Source organism: Heterodontus francisci, chromosome 9 (assembly GCF_036365525.1).
Source record: "Heterodontus francisci isolate sHetFra1 chromosome 9, sHetFra1.hap1, whole genome shotgun sequence".
In the NCBI taxonomy this organism is placed as follows: domain Eukaryota; kingdom Metazoa; phylum Chordata; class Chondrichthyes; order Heterodontiformes; family Heterodontidae; genus Heterodontus; species Heterodontus francisci.
This window is the reverse complement of record NC_090379.1, coordinates 104,340,042-104,364,254: the sequence shown is the minus strand read 5'-3', so window position 1 is coordinate 104,364,254 and position 24,213 is coordinate 104,340,042. Positions and strand designations below refer to the sequence as shown.

Genomic DNA, 24,213 nt, shown 5'->3' with positions numbered 1-24,213 from the left:
GCAGCAGTTGGGGTATTACAAATTGGAGCTGGTGACCTGCTTGAAGGCAGAAAGAGACAGAGGACACAGACAGCCAAGGTTCTATCGCTTGTTGATACCCAGTGACCCCATGCATGTAATTGATAACATATGGATATCATGTGAGAACATCAGGCTCAAGGCTGTGATGCCATCCACAGTTCAACAACCTGCTAGCACGCATCACCTAGGCTCACATAAATGGCCACGTAGGCAAGGCAAAAAAATTAAATTGAATTTTGAGGTCAGCTAGTAGTATGAGAGTGCAGAACACTCATCTTCAGTTGTCAGAAATTCTTCATTACTTCACTTAGCTGCTCTGCAGAGTTGAGTGAACCCTATTACAAGGCACCATAGAGTTAGAATGGTGCTGAAGTGCAAATCAAGGCATTGCATCCTACTTTCTTTCAATTATACATAATTTCATGTTGGGTATACTAAAGTTTTGTCGTCAAAACAATTGTAAAGCTCCTCCATATTTCTTTTACAAACTAGAGACTTACCAGAGGTCTGCTCAAGCATTACAAGGTATTAGTCAGTTTCTGAAAGCAACAGAATTACTGTTATAAGCAGATACTGTTCGACTGAGGCAATCAGTAAGCTAATTTATTTACAAGTCATTTTTTTCAAACAGGAATCCAGCTTGCCTTAAAACCAGTAATGGGCAGGTTCAAAGAAAGCAGGCATGAGCAACCAATCTGCTCTCAGGAGACAGGCTGAAACTTTATAAGGAGGGTACCCAACTCCATTTCAACAAGGTCTGTATTTTTTACTGCTGTTGTCTGAGTTTCCCTGGCCTTAGAAATCCTGGCAAGTGAAAGGAAGCAAGAAGGGCAGAATCTGTAAGTGCCTTTACAGCACTGTTTGTGGGCCAGGAGTGTATCCTGCAAAATACCCCTTCCACACAATCTCAGTAACATAGGGCTATGAGTAGGTCATTTAGACCCTCGAGCCTGTTCCGCTGCCATTCAATAAGAACTTGACTGCTCTGCAACCCAACCCTATATCCATTAATATCTTTAGTTAACAAAAATCTTATCAATTTCAGATTTAAAATCAACAGTTCATCTAGCATCAACGGCCATTTGCCAAAGAGTTCCAAAGTTCTACCACCCTTGGCGTGTAGAAATTATTTTCTGTACCTATTCATGGCATTTTATTGATCTATAAACATGGACCCCCAAGTCCCTTTGGACCTCTACTGTTTCTAGCTTTTCACTATTTTGTTCTATCCTTTTTAGGTCCAAAGTGGATTTCACATTTGCCAACATAGAAATTCATTTGCCAAAGTTTTTCCCATTCACTTAATCTGTCAATATATCTTTGTAATTTTATGCTTCCATCTACACTGTTTATAAATGCTACCTATGTTTGTGTCATCGGCAAACTTGGATATGTGGTTTTCCATCCCATCATGTAAGTTGTCAAATACACAGTGAACAATTGAGGCCCCAACATAGATCCTTGCTAGTCACATCCTGCCGATTAGAGTACCTTCCCATTATTCCTACTCTCTTTCTCCTGCCACTTAGCCAATTTTCTAACAAGTCAATAATTTGCCTTTCAATTCCATGAGCTTCAACTTCTGTTAAAAGTCTGTTATGAGGAAGGTGCTTTATCAAATGCCATCTGGAAGCCCATATAAATAAAGTCCAAACATTACTATCCACTAGTCACCACCTCAAAAAAATTCAATTGGGTTCATCAAGCATAGACTACCCTTTACAAGTCCATCTCCCCGCTAAACCGCACCCCCTCCCCCCCAATGAACATCACCATCCGACCCTCCCAACCATTCTCTTCCCATCACCCCCATCTCTTCCCTTCACCACAACTAAACCTAACCACTTCTTGGCTATGGCCTTTACCTATCAATCAGGCTATTTTTCAAAATGGAGAACCTGGGGAGGGAAAAAAAAAAATCACACCCTGTGGAGTTAAAACTCCATGCTGTTCATGGAAACCCACATTTCTGGTTCTGGGCAGCAACATCAAGTCCAAGGCCTGGCTTTCAGATGATGCTGAAGCCTTTATGGAATTATGTCAATGAAGTAATGAAAAGATGCAAGACAACTAATTGATACATTTTATGCTATTTTGAAATATGCATTTTAATTTTGTCTCAAGCCTTTTGTCATTCAAATTTTCAAATGATTACATTAAGCAATTTGAGCACAACATTTAATTTTAACTTTCTTCCTGTTGACAGGTTCCCCAGTCATTCACGATTGCATATTTTTGTCAATCCTTGGCAGTTTTCTAGTTGCATTCCTTATCTTTGTTTTGTATGCTGCCCGCTTCAGTTTGGATTGCTATTGGTTTACTTTCAGCCAATCGATAAAACTAATACGATGAAAGCAAAATAGCAGAAGTTCTGTATAGACAGTAAGTGTGACAAACACTATGTATGTACTAGATGCAATTCTTCAATGTACGACTAGTGAATCTTCCATGACATTGCTTATGGTGAATTTGAGTACAGTCTCTTACCCATCTGTTGTCTCCTCATTGTTAGTGTGTCAACTTTTCATTTCAGTTTCTTTTCTTTGACCCATCTCTGCATCTCTCTTCGACTTCTCTTATTTTGTCCTTGTGCTGCAATTCTTTCCTTGTATACTTCAAGTGGGAGGCAGTTGGAGTTGCGGTAGGGAAGGGAGCTACTGAGAGTCTAAGTAATATTTTTTTAGCAGCAGTTGTAGGGAAAACATATTTGGAGACCTCTATGGCTCTCTTCCCATTCCTCCTCCAAACCCTCCCCCATTTGTCTGTTGCTCCCTTGTCCTTTCTCAATTCCAGTGCAATGTCCCCCTTCGGACCATTCCTCACTGATTTTGCATGTGGCATTTTTCCCTTTGACCTACCTCCCCAGGTAATTACAGTCTCCTCCCTCTTGCTGGTCTATTGTGACTGCTCCCTGTAGGTGTGTCTATCTTTCCTGTGTAGCTCACCCCCAATTTCCACACCCATTAAGCTGCAATGCTCCAGTGCCCCATATTCCCTGTCCTCCCCCTTAGCTGCCATCAGCACTGTTATCATTTTTTCGTGAACCACCATCTTCATTCTCTTACCATTCTGCCTTTCCCAATTGCTCTCTATCATACTCTCACTGGTTTATGCCTTTCCCTGCTGTACTCACCTATGATCCCACTGTGCGAACCAACAGGAAAAAGCCAGGAGTAGGGTAGTGCTGGGAAGCCTGCAGGGAAGAACTAGGAATGGTGTCTTAACAGCCCAGGTGGTTTATATTTTAGACTGGGGTTAGGAGCAGGTGAGGTAGAGGCAGGAAGGGATGGAAACATCCATGAGATAATAGGAAAAAGCCTGGAGTAGGCCTAAATAGTTAACGGCATGTGAAATTTTGGGGTGCTGTTCGTAACAGATCAGTTCATTTCCTTTTGTTGTCCTGGTGTGCTTGGAAGATATGCAAGATTGCCATCTAGTGCTGAGAGGCTTGTAATTACAGGCAAACACTGATAGGGCTTTTCCATTATAATTAAGGACAAAAAATTCTGACTCAAAAATCATTGCTTTGGAAGCAAGGCAAGCATGTATAACATGGGCGACTTACAGCTACCAGAAAAAGCAGCTCAATAATTTCCAAATTTGCTGTCTGTGGCACATTATGGGTATATCCTGGCAGGACAAAAATCACAAATGCAGCAGTCCCCTCAAAGGCAGAGCTCCCAATTGTATTGGCACTAATCAAACAGAGGGGGCTTTGGTGGATTGGACATGTCCACAGGATGGAAGACGGTCACATACCCAAGGTGATACCGGGGTCCCAAAGCTCAGCTTCAAGGATGCTTGCAAGTGTGACATGAAGACCCTAAACTGGGAGTCACTAGCTGGCGAAAGAGGCAAGTGGCAACACAACCTGTGCACTAGCAGACACTACCATGACGACCAGTGACCAGTTGTTTGACAACAGGCACCAATGCCAAAAACAACTCACAGCGTCACTTGGCAGCTTCATGTGCAGCACTTGTAGCAGAACCTCTCTTTCAAGGATTGGCCTTCACAGCCACCAGCAAAGTTGCACGAAGAGAAGACAACCCATCTAAATGGATTGTTTGATGCATGTCCATCATCTTTCATAGATAGAAGGATGTCAACAATGTGAAAGCAAGAGTAATGTGGGGCATGAAGTGCAGAATATATGCAAAATTTTTAATATATTAATGAATTGGCCAATGGCCAAATGACAATTTATTTTTATGACTATGTTTAATGACGCTACCCAGTGTCATTAACAATATCTGTATTTGTACCGCCAGGATGTGGTAAGTCAGTAATTACCTAACACTTTGCCTCCAATATGTAATTTAATGCTGTTTAGGCTACCAAGTAGGACTGCACAAGGGATTTTACTCTGGAGCTCATCCATTACAGTTTTGTGGGATGTTAACAGTAAACCTTCAGGAGAGATGGTGAGAAACCCACTTTGTGCAGAGTGAGAACACCATTAATGAAGAACTGTAATATCTAATTTGATGCTGTAGACTGACAGTATTGCACTGAAGTTCTCTACTAAGTTCTGCTCAGCGCAGAACTCAATAAAGTATAGTGCTTCAACACAGCACAGCACTAATACTTGGGCTGGGCTCTGTGTAATGTCACACGCAAGTGCATCAACGGCCTGGCGGCAGTGTCAAAAGTCACACTGCACTTTTATATGGTAGATGGTGTCAGAGCTGGGAGACTTCAGAAACCCGTTCCACTGAACCACCTAGTGACTACAGCCTACAGTATACCTTTGAAACAGCAGATTACAATGTTAAATGTTGATTCAAAAACATGACTTAAAATTGTGACAACAGGAAGTAAGGTCTAAACATAAGGTGCAAAGTTTGTGAAAATTTTCGATAAAGGTAGCATTCAAAAATTGATCAAATAAACTGAAGGATTTTTTTTTTCTGGATATGTATGCTGGAAGGAGAACAAGTGAATCCTGAATTTGACAGAATGGAACAGAACCGGTTATGTGTGAATGCCATGTCAGTCTTAAAGGGACTGCCACATCAATCTTAACTAGGCGTGGGGAAGGGATGAAGAGGGCTTATACTTTTCAAATGAAGACTAAATGAATGAATAATGTTAAGTGACCTGATTCCATTTAAGTACCACTTTAAGAGTAAATTCCATGAAGTACACAGTCCTCCAGCGCCAATCAAAATCCAAGTGAAACACAAGAAAAAGTGACTGCCTTCACTGCAGTTGCTAATACAACAAATTACAAAAATGCATACATTGTTTGTTAAAGACAAATAAAGTATCTGGTTTAACTGGTTTTATTGCAAGGCCAGACATGCCCTCTTACCACATACACAGGAGGTTCTAATCAGGTCTGTATTAGCAGTGTGTATTTCCTAAAAAAATAGTGGGATCTCGACAAAAGAAAACAAAAAAAAATTAAGAAATCTCTACTACATATTTTAAAAACCACATTGTGAAATACAGTATTTACACATTATGTAAGACACGCCAAACATGAGATTTTGTCTGTCCAACTTCTTGAACTCCTCAACATAATCAATTCATTTTCATCAGCATCAACACAATAGATTCTATTCAAATCTCATTTGTTCCAGTACTAGGAAATCCAAAAGGTAGGTTTGGTGCATTTCAAATGCACCAACAACCCCTCAGCTATTCAGAACATTAGCTTAACAAAAGCATCGAGACAAAGTCAGTTTGTACTACAGCTGAATGATTGCTCTAGCAAACGAAGCCCAAATCTCCATATTATACAAGCGACATACAAAAGGTGTTTATTCGCCCACCCAGGAAGTAATGCTCAGCATCTTCATGCTTAAGGTGGCATGTTAAGAAACTTTAAAAAGTCCAGAAATGATTTCAAATGGAAAACTTAGCATCACAAAATCAAACTCCAAAATGCCCAGTTTCTGCCGGGTTTTCTGTGAATCCTCGCGCTATGGCAATCAGCTTTGTGATCACCACAACTTCCTGGGGAATAGCAGCTGGAAACTATACATTAGATCCATTAACTGGTGACTTGCTAGATTAAACACACTTCATCGGTTACTTTAATAACACTCCCTGCATGATCACCACAGATCTCCAAAGTTCAATTCCATTCACATCCATTTCAATTCCATATTTAAACTCCCCATTGGAGAGGTCTAACAGCTTATTAGCTTCCTGTACAGAATCCTCAAAAGCTGGCAAGATGAGAGTAATTTTGAAGCAGCAGTTAAATCACTCTTTCTCAGAGGAACTGTTGCAGTGTTCTCCAGAAACACTGCTTGGACTCTCTGTGCTTGCGTGTTGTGGAGATGAGATCCGTGCTAGTGCAGGCATAGGCCTGCTATTTTCTGGAGTGTGCTCAGTCAGTGTTACTGATTCACCCTTTCCAGGTACCCTGATTAAGCCTAGGGGTGCCAGCTTAGGCATTGGTCTCCAAAGCATGTCTAAACTGCTTGGGACCTCAGTGTTTGAAGGAGAGGTTGCCTTCATGTGGACGAGCGGGGGAGGGGAAACATTTACCGAACTATCCGCACATGTAGGGGTGCCCTCAAAGTCCAGTGTATCATCGTCCAACTCACTTTGAGAATCCACAGGCATCCCACTGCCAAGCAACTGCTCAACATTCAAATCTTCCCCTTCCAACTGCAATACCAGGGGGCTAGTGGAGCCACCGCTCTCCCTCTCTGACACCTGCTTCAGATCAGTGGTTCCGTCAGCACCATCCATATCCACCAGCCTTAGTGGCCCGTGGATCAATGATAATTCATCCATATCATCCCCTTGATTTCCGCTGTCAATAAAGCCCAATGCCTGGTGATCTGACATTGAAGATGCACCTGGATTTTCCTCGTCGTCAGAGAACTGCTGATTTAAAAACGCGAGCTCATTTAAAAGTGAAGTGAACGGCTCATATCCCTCAGTGTCCACCATCTCACCAGCTGCTGTGCCATGTGCTTTCAACAGTGGTTCAAGTAGCTGAGATGTTGACAGTTCTGCATCTCCATCGCTCTGCCCACTAGTTTTACCCGCACTGCATGCCTGCACCCGACCATTCATCAACTGAAGTTCCAATTTATCTCCCAGTATTACTTCGGTTATTGGCCCTGACCCAGCCGAGGTCACCTCTCGAGTCCAGGCTTGTTCTGTGCAAGACATTGCAGCTCCATCAGGCAAACCAGAGAGATCCAATGCCTTTGGTGACCCACTGATCTCGTCAGCACCCGTTACACGAGAAGTTACAATCTGCTGGGTTGGTTGCTGGGAACGTTCGGACCTTGAAGCCTCGGGTGACACAATAAGAAATGGCACCACCTCACTTTCTCCAGGTACAGTAAACTCCCCAGTTATCTGTGAGCTGTTGTTTAGGTCTGATGTTCTTATACTGTCTGTAGGAGTTTGCTGTCCTTGTGATGCACGCTGTTTGCACCCTTTCATGCTGAAGTCAAGAGGTTGAGGACCCACTTCTGCAAAGGAATCGTTCACCCCTTCTACATTCAGCGATGGAGCTTCCCCAGTAGCCAGAGAGGTCACATTCACTATTTTTGGCATCAGGAAGGAAGTTTTATTATCTGGAGTGAGATAGAAAAGAATTAAAACACATAATTGTAAGTTGCTGATACACCCGTAGGTACCTTTTTTGTGTACTTCAGTTGCACTGTAGCAAAAATTTATAAGATATTTTTCTCCTGATTCCTATCTACCATGCCTCCAGTCACAGGATGTGCAAACAACACATTCTATTAATTTACCATTGTCCTTAAGTGGTTACTGTGAAGTATGCAACATCAGCTTGAAGGAAATAAAAACAAGAAATGCTGGAAATACTCAGCAGGCCTGGCAGCATCTGTGGAGAGAGAAGCAGAGTTAATGTTTCAGGTCAGTGACCCTTCTTCAGAACTAATATTAGAAATGTAAAAGGTTATAAGCAAGTAAAGCGGGGGTGGGGCAAGAGATAACAAAGGAGGTGTAAATAGGACAAGGTCACAGAATAGCTGACCAGAAGGTCATGGAGTAAAGGCAAGCAATATGTTAATGGTGTGTTGAAAGTAAAAGCATTAGTACAGATAGGGTGTTAACGGACTGAAAATTGAACAGCCGCAAGTACAAACATGAAAAAAAAAGTGGGTAGGCAAACTGAACAAACGAAGATGAAATAAACACAGAAAAAAAAATTAAAAAGAAAAAAAATAACTAAAAATAAAAGTAAAATGGGGGGCCCGTCATGCTCTGAAATTATTGAACTCAATGTTCAGTCCGGCAGCTGTAGTGTGCCTAATTGGTAAATGAGATGCTGTTCCTCGAGCTTGCGTTGAACATAGAACATTACAGCGCAGTACAGGCCCTTCAGCCCTCGATGTTGCGCCGACCTGTGAAACCACCTGACCTACACTATTCCATTTTCATCCATATGTCTATCCAATGACCACTTAAATGCCCTTAAAGTTGGCGAGTCTACTACTGTTGCAGGCAGGGCGTTCCACGCCCCTACTACTCTCTGAGTAAAGAAACTACCTCTGACATCTGTCCTATATCTATCACCCCTCAACTTAAAGCTATGTCCCCTCGTGTTTGCCATCACCATCCGAGGAAAAAGGCTCTCACTATCCACCCTGTCCAACCCTCTGATTATCTTATATGTCTCTATTAAGTCACCTCTTCTCCTCCTTCTCTCTAACGAAAACAACCTCAAGTCCCTCAGCCTTTCCTCGTAAGACCTTCCCTCCATACCAGGCAACATCCTAGTAAATCTCCTCTGCACCTTTTCCAAAGCTTCCACATCTTTCCTATAATGCGGTGACCAGAACTGCACGCAATACTCCAGGTGCGGCCGCACCAGAGTTCTGTACAGCTGCAGCATGACCTCGTGGCTCCTAAACCCGATCCCCCTACTAATAAATGCTAACACACCATATGCCTTCTTAACAGCTCTATTAACCTGGGTGGCAACTTTCAGGGATTTATGTACCTGGACACCAAGATCTCTCTGCTCATCTACACTACCAAGAATCTTCCCATTAGCCCAGTATTCTGCAATCCTGTTACTCCTTCCGAAGTGAATCACCTCACACTTTTCCGCATTAAACTCCATTTGCCATCTCTCAGCCCAGCTCTGCAGCCTATCTATGTCCCTCTGTAACCTACAACATCCTTCGGAACTATCCACAACTCCACCGACCTTCGTGTCATCTGCAAATTTACTAACCCACCCTTCTACACCCTCATCCAGGTCATTTATAAAAATGACAAACAGCAGTGGCCCCAAAACAGATCCTTGCGGTACACCACTAGAAACTATACTCCAGGATGAACATTTACCATCAACCACCACTCTGTCTTCTTTCAGCTAGCCAATTTCTGATCCAAAGCTCTAATTCACCTTCAATCCCATACTTCTGTATTTTCTGCAATAGACTACCGTGGGGAACTTTATCAAATGCCTTACTGAAATCCATATAGACCACATCCACGGCTTTACCCTCATCCACCTGTTTAGTCACCTTGTCAAAAAACTCAATAAGGTTTGTGAGGCACGACCTACCCTTCACAAAACCGTGCTGACTATCTCTAATGAACTTATTCTTTTCAAGATGATTATAAATCCTATCTCTTATAACCTTTTCCAACATTTTACCCACAACCGAAGTAAGGCTCACAGGTCTATAATTACCAGGGCTGTCTCTATTCCCCTTCTTGAACAAGGGGACAACATTTGCTATCCTCCAGTCTTCCGGCACTATTCCTGTCGACAATGACGACATAAAAATCAAGGACAAAGACTCTGCAATCTCCTCCCTGGCTTCCCAGAGAATCCTAGGATAAATCCCATCTGGCCCAGGGGACTTATCTATTTTCACACTTTCCAAAATTGCTAACACCTCCTCCTTGTGAACCTCAATCGCATCTAGCCTAGTAGTCTGTATCTCAGTATTCTCCTCGACAACATTTTCTTTCTCCACTGTAAATACTGACGAAAAATATTCATTTAACACTTCCCCTATCTCCTCCGATTCCACACACAAATTATTATAAAATATACAGTATTTATATAAAAAATATAAAATGAACACTGTCAGGATGACTTTGTGGCTCCAATCTTCATCTTTTTAAACAACTTTTCAAGTCCAATTAATACGGTGTGTGTCTGACCCAAACCAGCCTGACCCGGACCCTACCCAACCTGGACCCGAACCTGGCCCGACCTGACCCGAGCCCGAAAGCCGGACCCGGAAGAGCGACCTGACCCGCACCAGACACATGTCGTTGGGTCCCGTCGGGTTCAGGTCGGGTAGCAGGCCTTTAAAGGGGAGAGCTCAAAACACAGTGTGTTTAAAAATTAAACCTTGTTACCATAAGACCAGATGAAGACAGTAAAAGATCCCTAGACACCTTTCTCACCAGGTCGTAACAAAATCTTTAATTAGTTGATCGCTTCAGGCTCATAGGATGACCAGTGCGGATGTGCATGGAATTGTACCCCAGCATGAGACATGTGGGTAGCCACCGAAAACAAGTGTGGTGATTGCAATGTGGAAATACTCCATGCCTGTTCACTGTAATGTGGGCAGCATACCATTTTCATGTTATCTACTCATTACTATGATTTCTGTAAGCGGTCAGCTCTAACCACACTGTTGTTTAGCTCTTGCATCAGCAGGGAGCCCAAAATCAATACTTGCTAGCACTACTTACTGTACTATTCAAAGAGAGATTGTACCTCTTAAAGAGGAGCATTGTGGCTGGAGAAGGTGCTGGGAATCTTTTGTGAGCTGAACTGACCTAGGAATGACAGAAGAATAGCTGAACATGGGAGAGAGTGAGCAGCCAGGTTTTCCAGCACTGCACTGGAGGTCTTGGTGGAGAAGCTACAAAGAAAGAGAGATATTCTGTATTCGCAGAGGGCCAGGAGACCCTCCAGACACACGATGAAAAGGCAGCGGGAACAGATAGCCACCGAGGTCAATGCCAGAGGTTTAGCCCTAAGGGCCTGGATGCAGTGCGGAAAGAATTTTACACAAGTGGGTTAAGGTCATTTTCAAATGCCATATTCTACCATCTCTCCTGGAGGGCAAGGCCACAGACGGGGAAGACTGCTGCAGAAGACTTAGATGAGGATTTGGATGGGCCAGGTTACAAAAGAAGAGTTAACGTTTCAGGTCAGCGACCCTTCTTCGGAACCAGTTCTGAAGAAGGATCACTGACCTGAAACATTAACTCTGTTTCTCTTTCCACAGATGCTGCCAGACCTGCTGAGTGGTTTCAGCATTTCTTGTTTTTATTTCAGATTTCCAGCATCCGCAGTATTTTACTTTTATTACAAAAGAAGAGTGATGGGTATGCACAATGAAATGCTTGGTGCATTGGGAAGCCTGCCAGAAAGCCAGCATTCAATGTCAAGGAGCATTGTGGAATTCCAGAACCAGATTGGCACATGGTTTTGCACAGAGCTTGGAGGCTATCCTTTCTAGCGTGAAAGTGCAGGCCAACTCCGTCAACGCACTTGTGGATCCAACCATGATACGACGTCTGATGGTCAATATCTCAGTTGCAACTGCAACACAAACGGATGCCACAAAATGTTTGTGTGCTACAATGGAATCTCAGACTAAAGTCAGGCAAGCTCAGACTGCTGCATGGCTGTGGATATAAGCGTTCAAAGCGGCTTGCAGGGTGTCACAGCGGTTCAGCAGTCTGTCCTCTGACAGTATACTAAGATTGCTGATGCTCCACCTCAGGGGATGATATTACTCATCTTCCCACCACTGCCACTCTGCCAGTGCCCCTGCTGTTGTCCATCAGGCAGCCAGCCCAGACTGCTGACACCTGTGACAAGATGGCACAGTCTGAAGCCTAACCTTCTAGCTGCTCAAGGTTAACTGCAAGGCCATTTGCAGGCTCCCCTGCTGAAAGTCAGGAGCCTTCCACCAGCTATGCTGCAGCCACTCGGGTAGCAATGTGTAGGAGCATTAGGCCAGGCAAAGACATCTGTAAGACAGGCACTAAGGGAATGCACAGGGCAAGCGTTGATGTTCACTGGAACACTGCAGCAACCCCAGGACAGAGATGTGAGAGCACGAGAGCAATGGGGGGGGGGGGGGGGGGGGTTGTGTTGAAATGGCAAGCAACCGGAAGCTTGGGGTCATGCTTGTGGACTGAGCGGAGGTGTTCCACAAAGTGATCACCCAGTCTGCGTTTGGTCTCCCCAATGTAGAGGAGACCACATTGTGAGCAGCGAATACAGTATACTACATTAAAAGAAGTACAAGCAAATCACTGCCTCACCTGGGGCCTGGGATAGTGAAGAGAGAGGAGGTAAATGGGCAGGTATTACACCTCCTGCGATTGTACATGTTTGTACTTGTGGCTGTTCAATTTTCAGTATTTTGCTCATATCAGCTTGAATGAGTCACCTTTCTATCTGCATTCCAGTTAAGTGTTTGGCCATCATCAGTAGGCTGTGCTTGCTGACAATGCAATTAGGTGGCGCTGTACAAGCACATGCGCAAATGCAGCCTCATCGACTGGAACGTTAGTGTCTGCGACGTTCAGGCAGCTGCCAGGATTAAAGATGGCGCTGCTCAAATTACCACAGAAAAACTACAACCCATGGCAGCACATAATGGACATGCTTGATATAGAACATAGAACAGTACAGCACAGTACAGGCCCTTCGGCCCACGATGTTGTGCCGAACCTTTATCCTACTCTAAGATCAAACTAACTACCTACCCTTCATTCTACTATCATCCATGTACCTATCCAAGAGTCGCTTAAATGTCCCTAATGTATCTGCTTCTACTACCACCGCTGGCAGCGCATTCCACGCACCCACCACTCTCTGTGTAAAGAGCCTACCTCTGACATCTCCCCGAAACCTTCCTCCAATCACCTTAAAATTATGCCCCCTGGTGATAGCCCTTTCCACCTTGGGAAAAAGTCTCTGGCTATCCACTCTATCTATGCCTCTCATCATCTTGTACCCCTCTATCAAGTCACCTCTCATCCTTCTTCGCTCCAATGAGAAAAGCCTTAGCTCCCTCAATCTTTCTTCGTAAGACATGCCCTCCAGTCCAGGCAGCATCCTGGCAAATCTCCTCTGCACCCTCTCTAAAGCTTCCACATCCTTCCTATAATGAGGTGACCAGAACTGAACACAGTATTCCAAGTGTGGTCTAACCAGGGCCTTACAGAGCTGCAGCATAACCTCGTGGCTCTTAAACTCAATTCCCCTGTTAATGAAAGCCAACACACCATACGCCTTCTTAACAACCCTATCAACTTGGGTGGCAACTTTGAGCGATCTATGGACATGGACCCCAAGATCCCTCTGTTCCTCCACACTACCAAGAATCCTGTCTTTAAGCCTGTATTCTGCATTCAAATTCGACCTTCCAAAATGAATCACTTCACACTTTTCCAGGTTGAACTCCATCTGCTACTTTTCAGCCCAGCCCTGCATCCTGTCAATGTCCCGTTGCAACCTACAACAGCCTTCCACACTATCCACAGCTCCGGCAACCTGCGTGTCATCGGCAAACTTGCTAACCCAGCCTTCCACTTCCTCATCCAAGTCATTTATAAAAATCACAAAGAGCAGAGGTCCCAGAACAGATCCCTGCGGAACACCACTGGTCACCGAGCTCCATGCTGAATACTTTCCATCTACTACCGCCTTCTGTCTTCTATGGGCCAGCCAATTTTGTATCCAGGCAGCCAACTTCGCCTGTATCCCATGCCTCCTCACTTTCTGAATGAGCCTACCATGGGGAACCTTATCAAACGCCTTGCTAAAATCCATATACACCACACCAACTGCTCTTCCTTCATCAATGTGTTTTGTCACATCTTCAAAGAATTCACTAAGGCTTGTGAGGCATGACCTGCCCCTCACAAAGCCATGCTGACTGTGTCTAATCAAACCATGCTTTTCCAAATAATCATAAATCCTGTCTCTCAGAATCCTCTCCAATAATTTGCCCACTACCGACTTAAGACTGACTGGTCTATAATTCCCAGGGTTATCCCTATTCCCTTTCTTGAACAAGGGAACAACATTTGCCACCCTCCAATCATCCGGTACTACTCCAGTGGACAGTGAGGATGCAAAGATCATCGCCAAAGGCGCAGCAATCTCTTCCCTCGCTTCCCGTAATATCCTTGGGTATATCCCGTCTGGCCCCGGGGACTTATCTGTCCTCATATCATTCAAAATTTCCAGCACATCCTCCCTCTTTACCTCAACTTGTTCGAGCATATCAGCCTGTTCCACGCTGTCCTCACAAATGACCAGGTCCCTCTCACTCGTGAATACAGAAGCAAAGTATTCATTTAGGACCTCCCCTACCTCCTCCGACTCCAGGCACAAGTTCCCTCCACTATCCCTGATCAGCCCTACCCTCACTCTGGCCATCCTCTTGTTCCTCACATAAGTGTAGAACGCCTTGGGATTTTCCTTAATCCTACCAGCCAAGACTTTTTCATGTCCCCTTCCAGCTCTCCTAAGTCCATTCTTCAGTTCCTTCCTGGCTACCTTGTAACCCTCTAGAGCCCTGTCTGATCCTTGCTTCCTCAACCTTAAGTAAGCTTCCTTCTTCCTCTTGACTAGCTGTTCCACATCTCTTTTCCTCCAAAATTCCTTCACCCTACCATCCCTTCCTTGCCTCATTGGGACAAACCTATCCAGCAGTCGCAGCAAGTGCTCCCTAACAACCTCCACATTTCTGTCGTGCATTTCCCTGAGAACATCTGTTCCCAGTTTATGCTCCCCAGTTCCTGCCTAATAGCATTGTAATTCCCCCTCCCCCAATTAAATATTTTCCCATCCCGTCTGCTCCTGTCCCTCTCCATGACTATAGTAAAGGTCAGGGAGTTGTGATCACTATCACCGAAATGCTCTCCCACCGAGAGATCTGCCACCTGGCCTGGTTCGTTGCCAAGCACCAAGTCCAACATAGCCTCCCCTCTAGTCGGCCTATCTACATATTGAGTCAGGAAACCTTCCTGGACACACCTGACAAAAACTGCTCCATCCAAACTATTTGCACTAAGTAGGTTCCAATCAATATTAGGGAAGTTGAAGTCACCCATGACAACAACCCTGTTACTTCTGCACCTTTCCAAAATCTGCCTCCCAATCTGTTCCTCCGTGTCTCTGTTGCTATTGGGGGGTCTATAGAAAACTCCCAACAAAATGACTGCTCCTTTCCTGTTTCTGACTTCCACCCATAATGACTCAGTAGACGAACCCTCCTCGACGACCTCCCTTTCTGCAGCTGTGATACTATCCCTGATTAGCAATGCCACTCCCCCACCTCTTTTACTTCCCTCCCTATTCCTTTTGAAACATCTAAACCCCGGAACATCCATCATCCATTCCTGCCCCTGTGATATCCACGTCTCCGTAATGGCCACAACATCGTAGCTCCAAGTACTGATCCATGCTCTAAGTTCATCACCCTTATTTCTGACACTTCTTGCGTTAAAATAGACACACTTCAACCCATCATACTGGCTGCAACTTTGTCATGTCAATTGTCTAACCTTCCTCACAGACTCTCTGCACTCGGTATCTGCCTGCTCAACAGCTACCCCATCCACTGATCCGTAGCTCCGGTTCCCATCCCCCTGCCAAACTAGTTTAAACCCTACCGAAGAGCTCTAACAAACCTCCCGCCCAGGATATTGGTGCCCCTCCAGTTCAGATGCAACCCGTCCTTCTTGTACAGGTCCCACCTTCCCCAGAAGGTATCCCAATGATCCACATATCTGAATCCCTCCCTCCTACACCAGTTCTGTAGCCACGTGTTCAGCTGCACTCGCTCCCTGTTTCTAGCCTCACTAGCATGTGGCACCGGTAACAATCCTGAGATTACTACTCTGCTCGTCCTGCCTTTCAGCTTCCAACCTAACTCCCTATATTCGCTTTTCAGGTCCTCATCCCTTTTCCTAGCTATGTCATTGGTACTGATATGTAACACGACCTCTGGCTGCTCCCCCTCCCCCTTAAGAATCCCGTAGACTCGATCCGAGACATCCCTGACCCTGGCACCCGGGAGGCAACATACCATCCGGGAGTCTCGTTCACGACCACAGAATCTCCTGTCTGTTCCTCTAACCATTGAATCTCCTATCCCTATCGCTCTCCTATTCTCCCCCCTTCCCTTCTGAGCCACTGAGCCAGGCTCAGTGCCGGAGACCTGGCCACTGTGGCTTTCCTCTGGTAGGTCGTTCCCGCCAACCGTATCCAAAACGGTATACTTATTATATATGGAGAACATTGCACTGTTTAAAATCTCATCAGAAGGATAGCACCTCTGACAGTCCTGCACACCCTGCGTAATTCTGTGAGGTTTCAGTTCCATCCCACTCTCTGACTGCTCACTCCCCACTTCCCTTCAACCCCTTACCCCGCTCTCCGGCCGCTCACTCCCTGCTTCCCCCTACCCCGCTCTCCAGTCGCTTACCCTCACCACCACCACACCTCCCACCCCCAATCCAGCTCAACCTCCCACCCTGCTCTCCAGCCACTCTTTCCTCACTTTCCCCCATCCCTTGCTCCGGCTGCTCACGACCTGCTGCCCCCCACCCCGCTCTCTGGCCGCTCACACTCCGCTTCCCCCCCAACCTCCTCATCCTGCTCTTTGGCTGCTCACTCCCCGCTCCCCCACCCCCCACTCTCCAACCGCTCACTCCTCGCTCTCCCCCCTCACCCCCACTCTCCAGCCGCTCACTCCCCGCATCCCGCTCTCCAACCGCTCACTCCTCGCTCTCCCTCCTCACCCCCACTCTCCGGCCGCTCACTCCCCGCTCCCCATCTCCCTCCAGACACTAGCTCCAGGCCACAGGCCGCTTCCTTCCTCTCTGCCACTTACTCCTACCTCACCCAGTCAGCCCTCATGGCCCGCTTTTAGGCGAAGCAAGTGGCCGAGAGGAGGGAGACAGCCCACAGCCTAGAGCTAGCGCAGCAGGGATTGGGGGGGGGGGGGCGAGGAGCGAGCCGCCTGGAGTGAGTGGCTGAGGGGGGAAGAGCGCTTTTCTGCAGCCTGATCGACTGAAAAGTCACTGTCTGCAACGTCTCAGACAGCTGCTAGTCATAAAGATGGCGCTGCTCAATTTGGCACAAAAATAAATTAAACCCAAACCCCCTCAATGGCGGCAATCGCTGCCTCCATCCCACCCTCAACAGTACCCCGCTCCCTCCAGCCATCAGTGCTCCTCTTCACTGCTCCCTCCAGTGCCCATCTGCTGGCTGCTCGCTCCCCACCTCGCCACTGCCTCCCCACGGCCACTCAATCCCCGCTTCCCTGACACCTCCCCCAGCCACTCGCTCCCCACCTTGCCGATGGCTCCGCTCAGCCACCTGCTCCCCGCCTCACCCCCTCAGCCACTCGCACTCCACCTTGTCAGCCATTACTCTGCGCATGCTTTGCATTGTCAGGAGACACTCCACATGAGAAACTGCAAGAACCATCACCTGTCCTATATTGTCACTTCATTGTGATCAAACCCTGGAAATCTGAAATCCTTGCAACAGTAATCATTCTGACTCAGATGATGTCAGTTAACCTTACGTCATGTCCCCATGTATTCCAGGCCATGTTGTCACAGAACTATCAACAAAATTAACTTCCATGTATTAGGGTGCATCTTTAAAAAACATTAACTCAGACCACTCTTCACAACTCAACGAAGCACCAAGTCAAACGCAATACTGACTGAAAATGATCGAGGTGGTTGACTTCAGATCTCTCATGACTCATACCACTAATGCTCCCTCTAATCTCTTTTACGTCCCAAAGCAGACAGTGTGGGGAGTGGGTGCTGGATATCCAGGAATCTGTACTTGGTGAGTCCTCTGGTAAAGGCCTTTGAATGCTTTTGAGTCCCAGATGTTGGCCCACACACTCCCTGGTAAAGGCCTGCCACCCAACCCGAACCCAACGACATGTGCCGGGTTCGGGTCGGGTCAGGCCCTTCTTCCGGGTCCGGCTTTCGGGCTTGGGTCGGGTTAGGCCGGGCCGAGTCTGGGTCGGGCTGGACACACACGGTAAGTGCTCTGCCGGTAAGTATTAAAAAAAAACCTACCTGAGCTGGGTGTCCAACACGAAAGTGAGTCTGCGCAGTGAGCGAGTGACATCACTATGACATCACGCATATGCTGCAGCTTCATGAAGCTTCCCAGTTGGAAGGTAAGTAAAGAGCTGGTCAGGTCGGGCTCGGGTTGGGGTGACATTGGAGGGACTCGGGCCAGGTCAGACTCGGGTCCGCTGTGGATCGGTCGGGCTCGGGTCAGGTTCTTTTTCCCGACCTGAGCAGACCTTTACTCCCTGGCACACTTTGGTCTACAGCCATCTGGTGCTTTCACCAGATCACATTTCCGCACTCCATTCATGGGACCAGCACATACTCTACATGGTGCACCAACTACTGCGTATAGAACATAGAGCACCGAAATGCCATCACAGGACTACACATTCATTGGTATTCTAAAATATACTGCGGAAAACAGACAGGGAAGTACAGATACACTATTTCTTACCAACTGAACCTGCTGCCACTTTCGATCTAGCTTCTTTCCCTTGCGTCAAATCAGCTGAACCAGAGCCTAATGCCTCCGTCTCAGGAGGTCTGGTGCTTGACTCTGCAGATGTTGTCCCTGTAGAGCTGTGCGATCCCTCAATGGTAAAGTTGTTTACGTGAAGTGGAACTGGCAATCCCTGCAGTTGGATAGTAACTGAAGCAATGCCTGGTGAGAAAGGAGAGAGAGATGGGGAGAACTTCATTCATATCCTAAGATTCCATAACAAAAGCGGATAGTTGGAGCTCATGTCTTGAAGTCAAATTTAATACAAAATAGAACAAATGGTTCGGTACAGATAGCACCTTCCACATATTTAGGTCACTGATGCATCAGTAAGTTGTGCTACAGTTTGGTAGGATTCAGGTACTCTATGGGAAGCATTGTTCTCCATGCGCGCAAGCATGCACACAATTGCCCACATATTAAGTACAGATATGGAGAGGCAAGCTGAACTATGTTGGAAGCTCTGGATGTATGCCACCCCAAATACTTCAGAGGTATCGGTTGGACGTTTATTTTTTTTTTATATTTAGAGATACAGCACTGAAACAGGCCCTTCGGCCCACAGAGTCTGTGCCGACCATCAACCACCCATTTATACTAATCCTACACTAATTCCATATTCCTACCACATCCCCGCCTGTCCCTATATTTCCCTACCACCTACCTATACTAGGGGCAATTTATAATGGCCAATTTACCTACCAACCTGCAAGTCTTTTGGCTTGTGGGAGGAAACCGGTGCACCCGGAGGAAACCCACGCAGACACAGGGAGAACTTGCAAACTCCACACAGGCAGAACCCGGAATTGAACCTAGGTTGCTGGAGCTGTGAGGCTGCGGTGCTAACCACTGCGCCACTGTGCCGCCCATAATATCAAAGCGCAATGCGAATAGAGTTCCTTTTGATTGGATAAGGCCTGTTAGCAGGTGCAGGGAATTGCGATGGGTGATTTGCCTGTGCTCAATTAAGGCGATGCAGGCACCATGTAAACTTTGTACTGGCTGCTCATCTCCTTGATTGTGGTTTGCAGCCCAGTGCTAAATGCACTGCTTAGTGGCTGCATGCTCAGCTGGCAGCCCAGATTCATGTAAGGCTATCACCAATTGAAGACAGTCTGCACCTCTGAAAGGGGAGATGCATTCTAGCTACAGCAGATGCTGGAAGCATCTGGGAAAGATTTTGTAAGCAGGAAGAAAGCTGACAAATTGGGCAGCAGACCGGAGAAGGGGTCCCAGATTATCCAATGCAGCGCCTGCAGAGCCACATGCATATAGTCAGAGGCACCCTGTAACATTAGTCCACTATCCTGGCAAAACCACGGTGCCCCTCCACCTGCTTGGAGAGATCCCGAGGCATAGAAATTGAGGGTCACTGTGACCTTGAGGGTCACTTGCAGCTTTGTCGTCACCCTACCCTACTGCTGCAGGTATGATTGGAGGAGGTGGCACAGTTCTGTGACCACCTTGTTGGTGAAGCATAGCCAGCAGACACTGTTCCTGGCTGAGGTAGAGTTAGGAGGAATGTACTCTGAAGACCCTAGGTGGCAAGACCTTCTGCTGAAAGCTCTCCTCCTCCCTCCTGCATCTGTTCAATTACCCTGCCACGTTGCAGTCCAAGAGGAACTGCAATTACAGCCATGATTGGAAGCAGGTTTTCTGTTAGGAAGCCTTTCAAATTCACATCTCTCCCTTCTGACTCAAAGAACTTTTGTCAACTCGCCCAACAACTGCAAAAGTAACTCAGAAGCATCTCACCTTAAAAAGGTGAATGGTGACCCTTTAAATAGTGGCAACTAGGGGGTGGGGCCCCAAAGCATTAACTGGACCTGAGCGATCCAAAAGGGCAAGTTGGATGCCAAATTAGCATTAGATGCTGAATGATGTCATAATCTTTCCACTCTGCAGACTTCCGGTGCACACATGGGACACCAATGCTATTGCCCTGCCAAGCATGGCGATGGGCGCAGGCTGTGTCGCAAGTCGTCGAGAGCAGACCTCATGCTATTTTTCCATCTGCTGGCCCCCATAGTATGGAGTCGAACTTTGTGGCTTTGAGTGTAGTCACTATTATAATGTAGGAAAATGTGGCAACCAGTTTCAACTAAAACCATTGGTACACTAACAAATAGATCTGTACCCATATCTCTTAATAGCACTGGTTAACAGAAATCTGTCAATCTCAAATTTAAAATTTACAACTGACCCAGCACCAACTGCCATTCGTGGAACAAGGGTTTCCCAACTTCACTCCTGAAAGGTTTGGCTCTAATTTTTGGATGATTTCCCCTAGTCCTAGACTCCCCAACCAGTGGAAATAGTTTCTATCTACTCTATCTATTCCTTTTAATACCTTGAAAACTTTGATCAAATCACCCCTTAACTGTCTAAACTTTAGGGTATACAACTCTAGTTTCGAGTCATCAGCAAACTTGGATATGTTACTCTCTATTAAATACAGTGAATAGTTGAGAGTCCAACACTGACCAATATGGGACACCACTAATCATATCTGCCAATTAGAGTACCTGCCCATTATTCTTACTCACTGGTTGAGTAGTAGGAGACAATCTCCCAATCAGGTCAATAATTTGTCCTCATTTCCATGAGCTTCAACTTTTATGAGGGACCTTATTAAATGCCTTCTGGAAATCCATATAAATAACCACATCCATACACATGCCCCTGTCCACTACTTTAGTCAAAAATAATCAATCAAGCTCGTCAGCTATGACCTACCCTTTACAAATCCATGCTGGCTGTCTCTGATCAGCTGAAATATAAAGTGTTCAGCCATTCTATCCTTAATTATAGACTCTAGTAATTTCCTGACAGGCTAACTGATTTCCCTCGTTCACCTATCTACACTTCCAGATTTTCAACATTCAAAGCTTTACTCTTATTTTTGTCACTGCAATTTGTACGCAAACTATATAAAAGCCAGAAAAAAGTGTTTTACCTACATTTACCTGACCGCTGTTAGCCTTTGGCTCACATGCACTGTTAATCAGTATGCAGTCAAGTAAAATTAGGATAATACAATGGTATATATTGTCATTCACAATCTGAGGAATGAAAATATTTATGAAACTAATACTCAAAAACGATTGAAGAATCATTAGGGCTAAATTTCTTCTGATTAGCACAATTAAAATAAAACTCAAATTAATTGTAGGGTTTTCTCAGTTTCAGAGAATAAAAAAGATTCTGAGGGGTCTTGACAGGGTGGATGTGGAAAGAATGTTTCCTCTTGTGGGAAAATCTAGATCCTGGGGTCATGTTTAAAAATAAAGGGTCGTCCATTTAAGACAGATGAGAAGAAATTTTTTTCTGAGGGTTGTGTGTCTTTGGAACTCTCTTTCTCAAAAGGCAGTCAAAGCAGAGTCTTTGAATATTTTTACGGCAGAGGTAGATAGATTCTTGCTGAGCAAGGGGGTGGAGGAGTTGAGGTTACAATCAGATCAGCCATGAACTTATTGAATGGCAGAGCACTTATTGAAGGGGCCGAGTGACCTACTCCTCCTCCTAATTCGTATGTTCATATGTTAGTGTTCAGTTTTTATAAAAAGGTTTTGGCTGAGCATCAACATAGAAGTGCCAGTATAACTCGGGTGTACAGAGTACACTCAAGTTCGGAAGTGTGAATCCCACCCCACTCACACCCACAAATAAAGCTGTGTTGTAAGAACGTAAGAAATAGGAGCTGGAGTAGGCCATTTGGCCCCTCAAGCCTGCCCCACCATTCAATAAGATCATGGCTGATCTGCCCCAGACCTCAACTCCTCTTTTGTGCCAGCTCCTTGTAACCCTCAACTCCCCAATATCTAAAAAATCTATCTACCTCCTCTTTAAATGCTTTCAGTGATCTAGCCTCCACAACTCTCTGGGGTAGAGAATTCGAGACAATCACTACCCTCAGAGAAGAAATTCCTTCGCATCTCAGTTTTAAATAAGTGTACCTTTATTCTGTAACTATGCCCCCTAGTTCGAGATTCCCCCACTAGTAGAAACATCTTAACATCTACCCTCTCAAGCCCCCTCAGAATCTTGTGCCTTTCAATAAGATCACCCCTCATTCTTCTAAACTCTAATGAATAAAGGCCTAACCTGTTTAGCCGATCTTGGTAAGTCAACCCCTTCATCCCAGGAATCTCTTGAACTGCCTCTAATCCCAGTATATCCTTTCTTAAATATGGGACCAAAACTGTACACAGTACTCCAGGCACGGCCTCAACACCCTGTACAGTTGTAACAAGATTTCACTATTTTTAAACTCCAACCCCCTAGCAATAAAGGCCAAAATTCCATTTGCCTTCTTAAATACTTGCTGCACCTGCATGCTAACTTTGTGTGTCTCAGGCACAAGAACACCCAGATCCCTCTGTGCTGCACTTTTTTCTCTCTCCATTTAAATAATAGTCTGCCTTTTGATCCTTGCAAAGTGCATGACCTCACACTTTCCTACATTAAACTCCATCTGCCAAGTTTTTGCCCACTCACTCAACCTATCTATATCCCCTTGCAGATTCCTTATGTCCTCATCACAACATGCCCTCCCACCTATTTTTGTATCATTAGCAAATTTGGATATATTATACTCTGCCCCCTCCTCCAAGTCATTAATATAGACAGTAAATAATTGAGGCCCGAGGACTGATCCTTGTGGCACTCCACTCATTACGTCTTTCCAACCTGAAACAGACCCATTAATCCCGACTCTCTGTCTTCTGTGAGTTAACCAAATCTCAGTCCATGCTAATGCATTACCCCAATACCAAGAGCTCCCATCCTGTGCAATAATCTTTTATGTGGCACCTTATCGAATGCCTTCTGAAAATCTAAATACACTACATCTACCAGTTCCCCTTTATCAACTCTGCTTGTTATATCCTCAAAGAACTCTAGCAAATTTGTCAAACATGATTTCTCTTTCACAAAACCATGTTGACTCTGTTTGATTGCGTTAAGCTTTTCTAAATGTCCTGCTATTTCTTCCTTCCAATGACCGATGTTAGGCTGACTGGCCTATAGTTTCCTGCTTTTTGTCTCCCTCCTTTCTTGAACAGGGGCATAACATTAGCGGTTTTCCAATCCGCTGGGACCCTCCCGGAATCCAGTGAGTTCTGGAATACTTCGACCAATGCCTCCATCATCTCTGCAGCCACTTCCTTTAAAACCCTTGGATGTAGGCTATCAGGTCCTTGCGACTTGTCTGCCTTTAGTCCCATTAGTTTGTCAAATACTTTATCCCTCGTTTTATTTTATTCATTCATGGGCTGTGGGTGTCGCTGGCCAGGCCAGTATTTATTGCCCATCCCTAATGCCCTTGAGAAGGTGGTGGTGAGCTGCCTTCTTGAACCGCTGAAGTCCATGGGAAGTAGGTACACCCACAGTGTTGTTAGGGAGGGAGTACCAGGATTTTGACCCAGCGACAGTGAAGGAACGTTGATATAGTTCCAAGTCAGGATGGTGTGACTTGGAGGGGAACTTGCAGGTGGTGGTGTTCCCATGCATTTGCTGCCCTTGTCCTTCTAGTTTAGTTTAGTTTAGAGATACAGCACTGAAACAGACCCTTCGGCCCACCGAGTCTGTGCCGACCATCAACCACCCATTTATACTAATCCTACACTAAT

The 24,213-nt window shown here is 45.6% G+C and overlaps 1 protein-coding gene across 2 annotated transcripts in view; it reads right to left on the bottom strand.

Moving 5' to 3' along the window:
• Window positions 1–2,185: 2,185 nt before the first annotated feature.
• Window positions 2,186–24,213, bottom strand: part of mgaa (MAX dimerization protein MGA a) — a 123,091-nt gene continuing 101,063 nt past the window's right edge. For both annotated transcript variants that reach the window (XM_068039614.1, XM_068039615.1), the window contains exons 24-25: window positions 18,539–18,745; window positions 2,186–7,571 (exon numbers count right to left, since the gene is read on the bottom strand). In XM_068039614.1, the coding sequence (XP_067895715.1) occupies window positions 6,235–7,571; window positions 18,539–18,745 (1,544 nt within the window). In that variant the 3' untranslated portion in view covers window positions 2,186–6,234. The remainder of the gene's footprint in view (window positions 7,572–18,538; window positions 18,746–24,213) is intronic.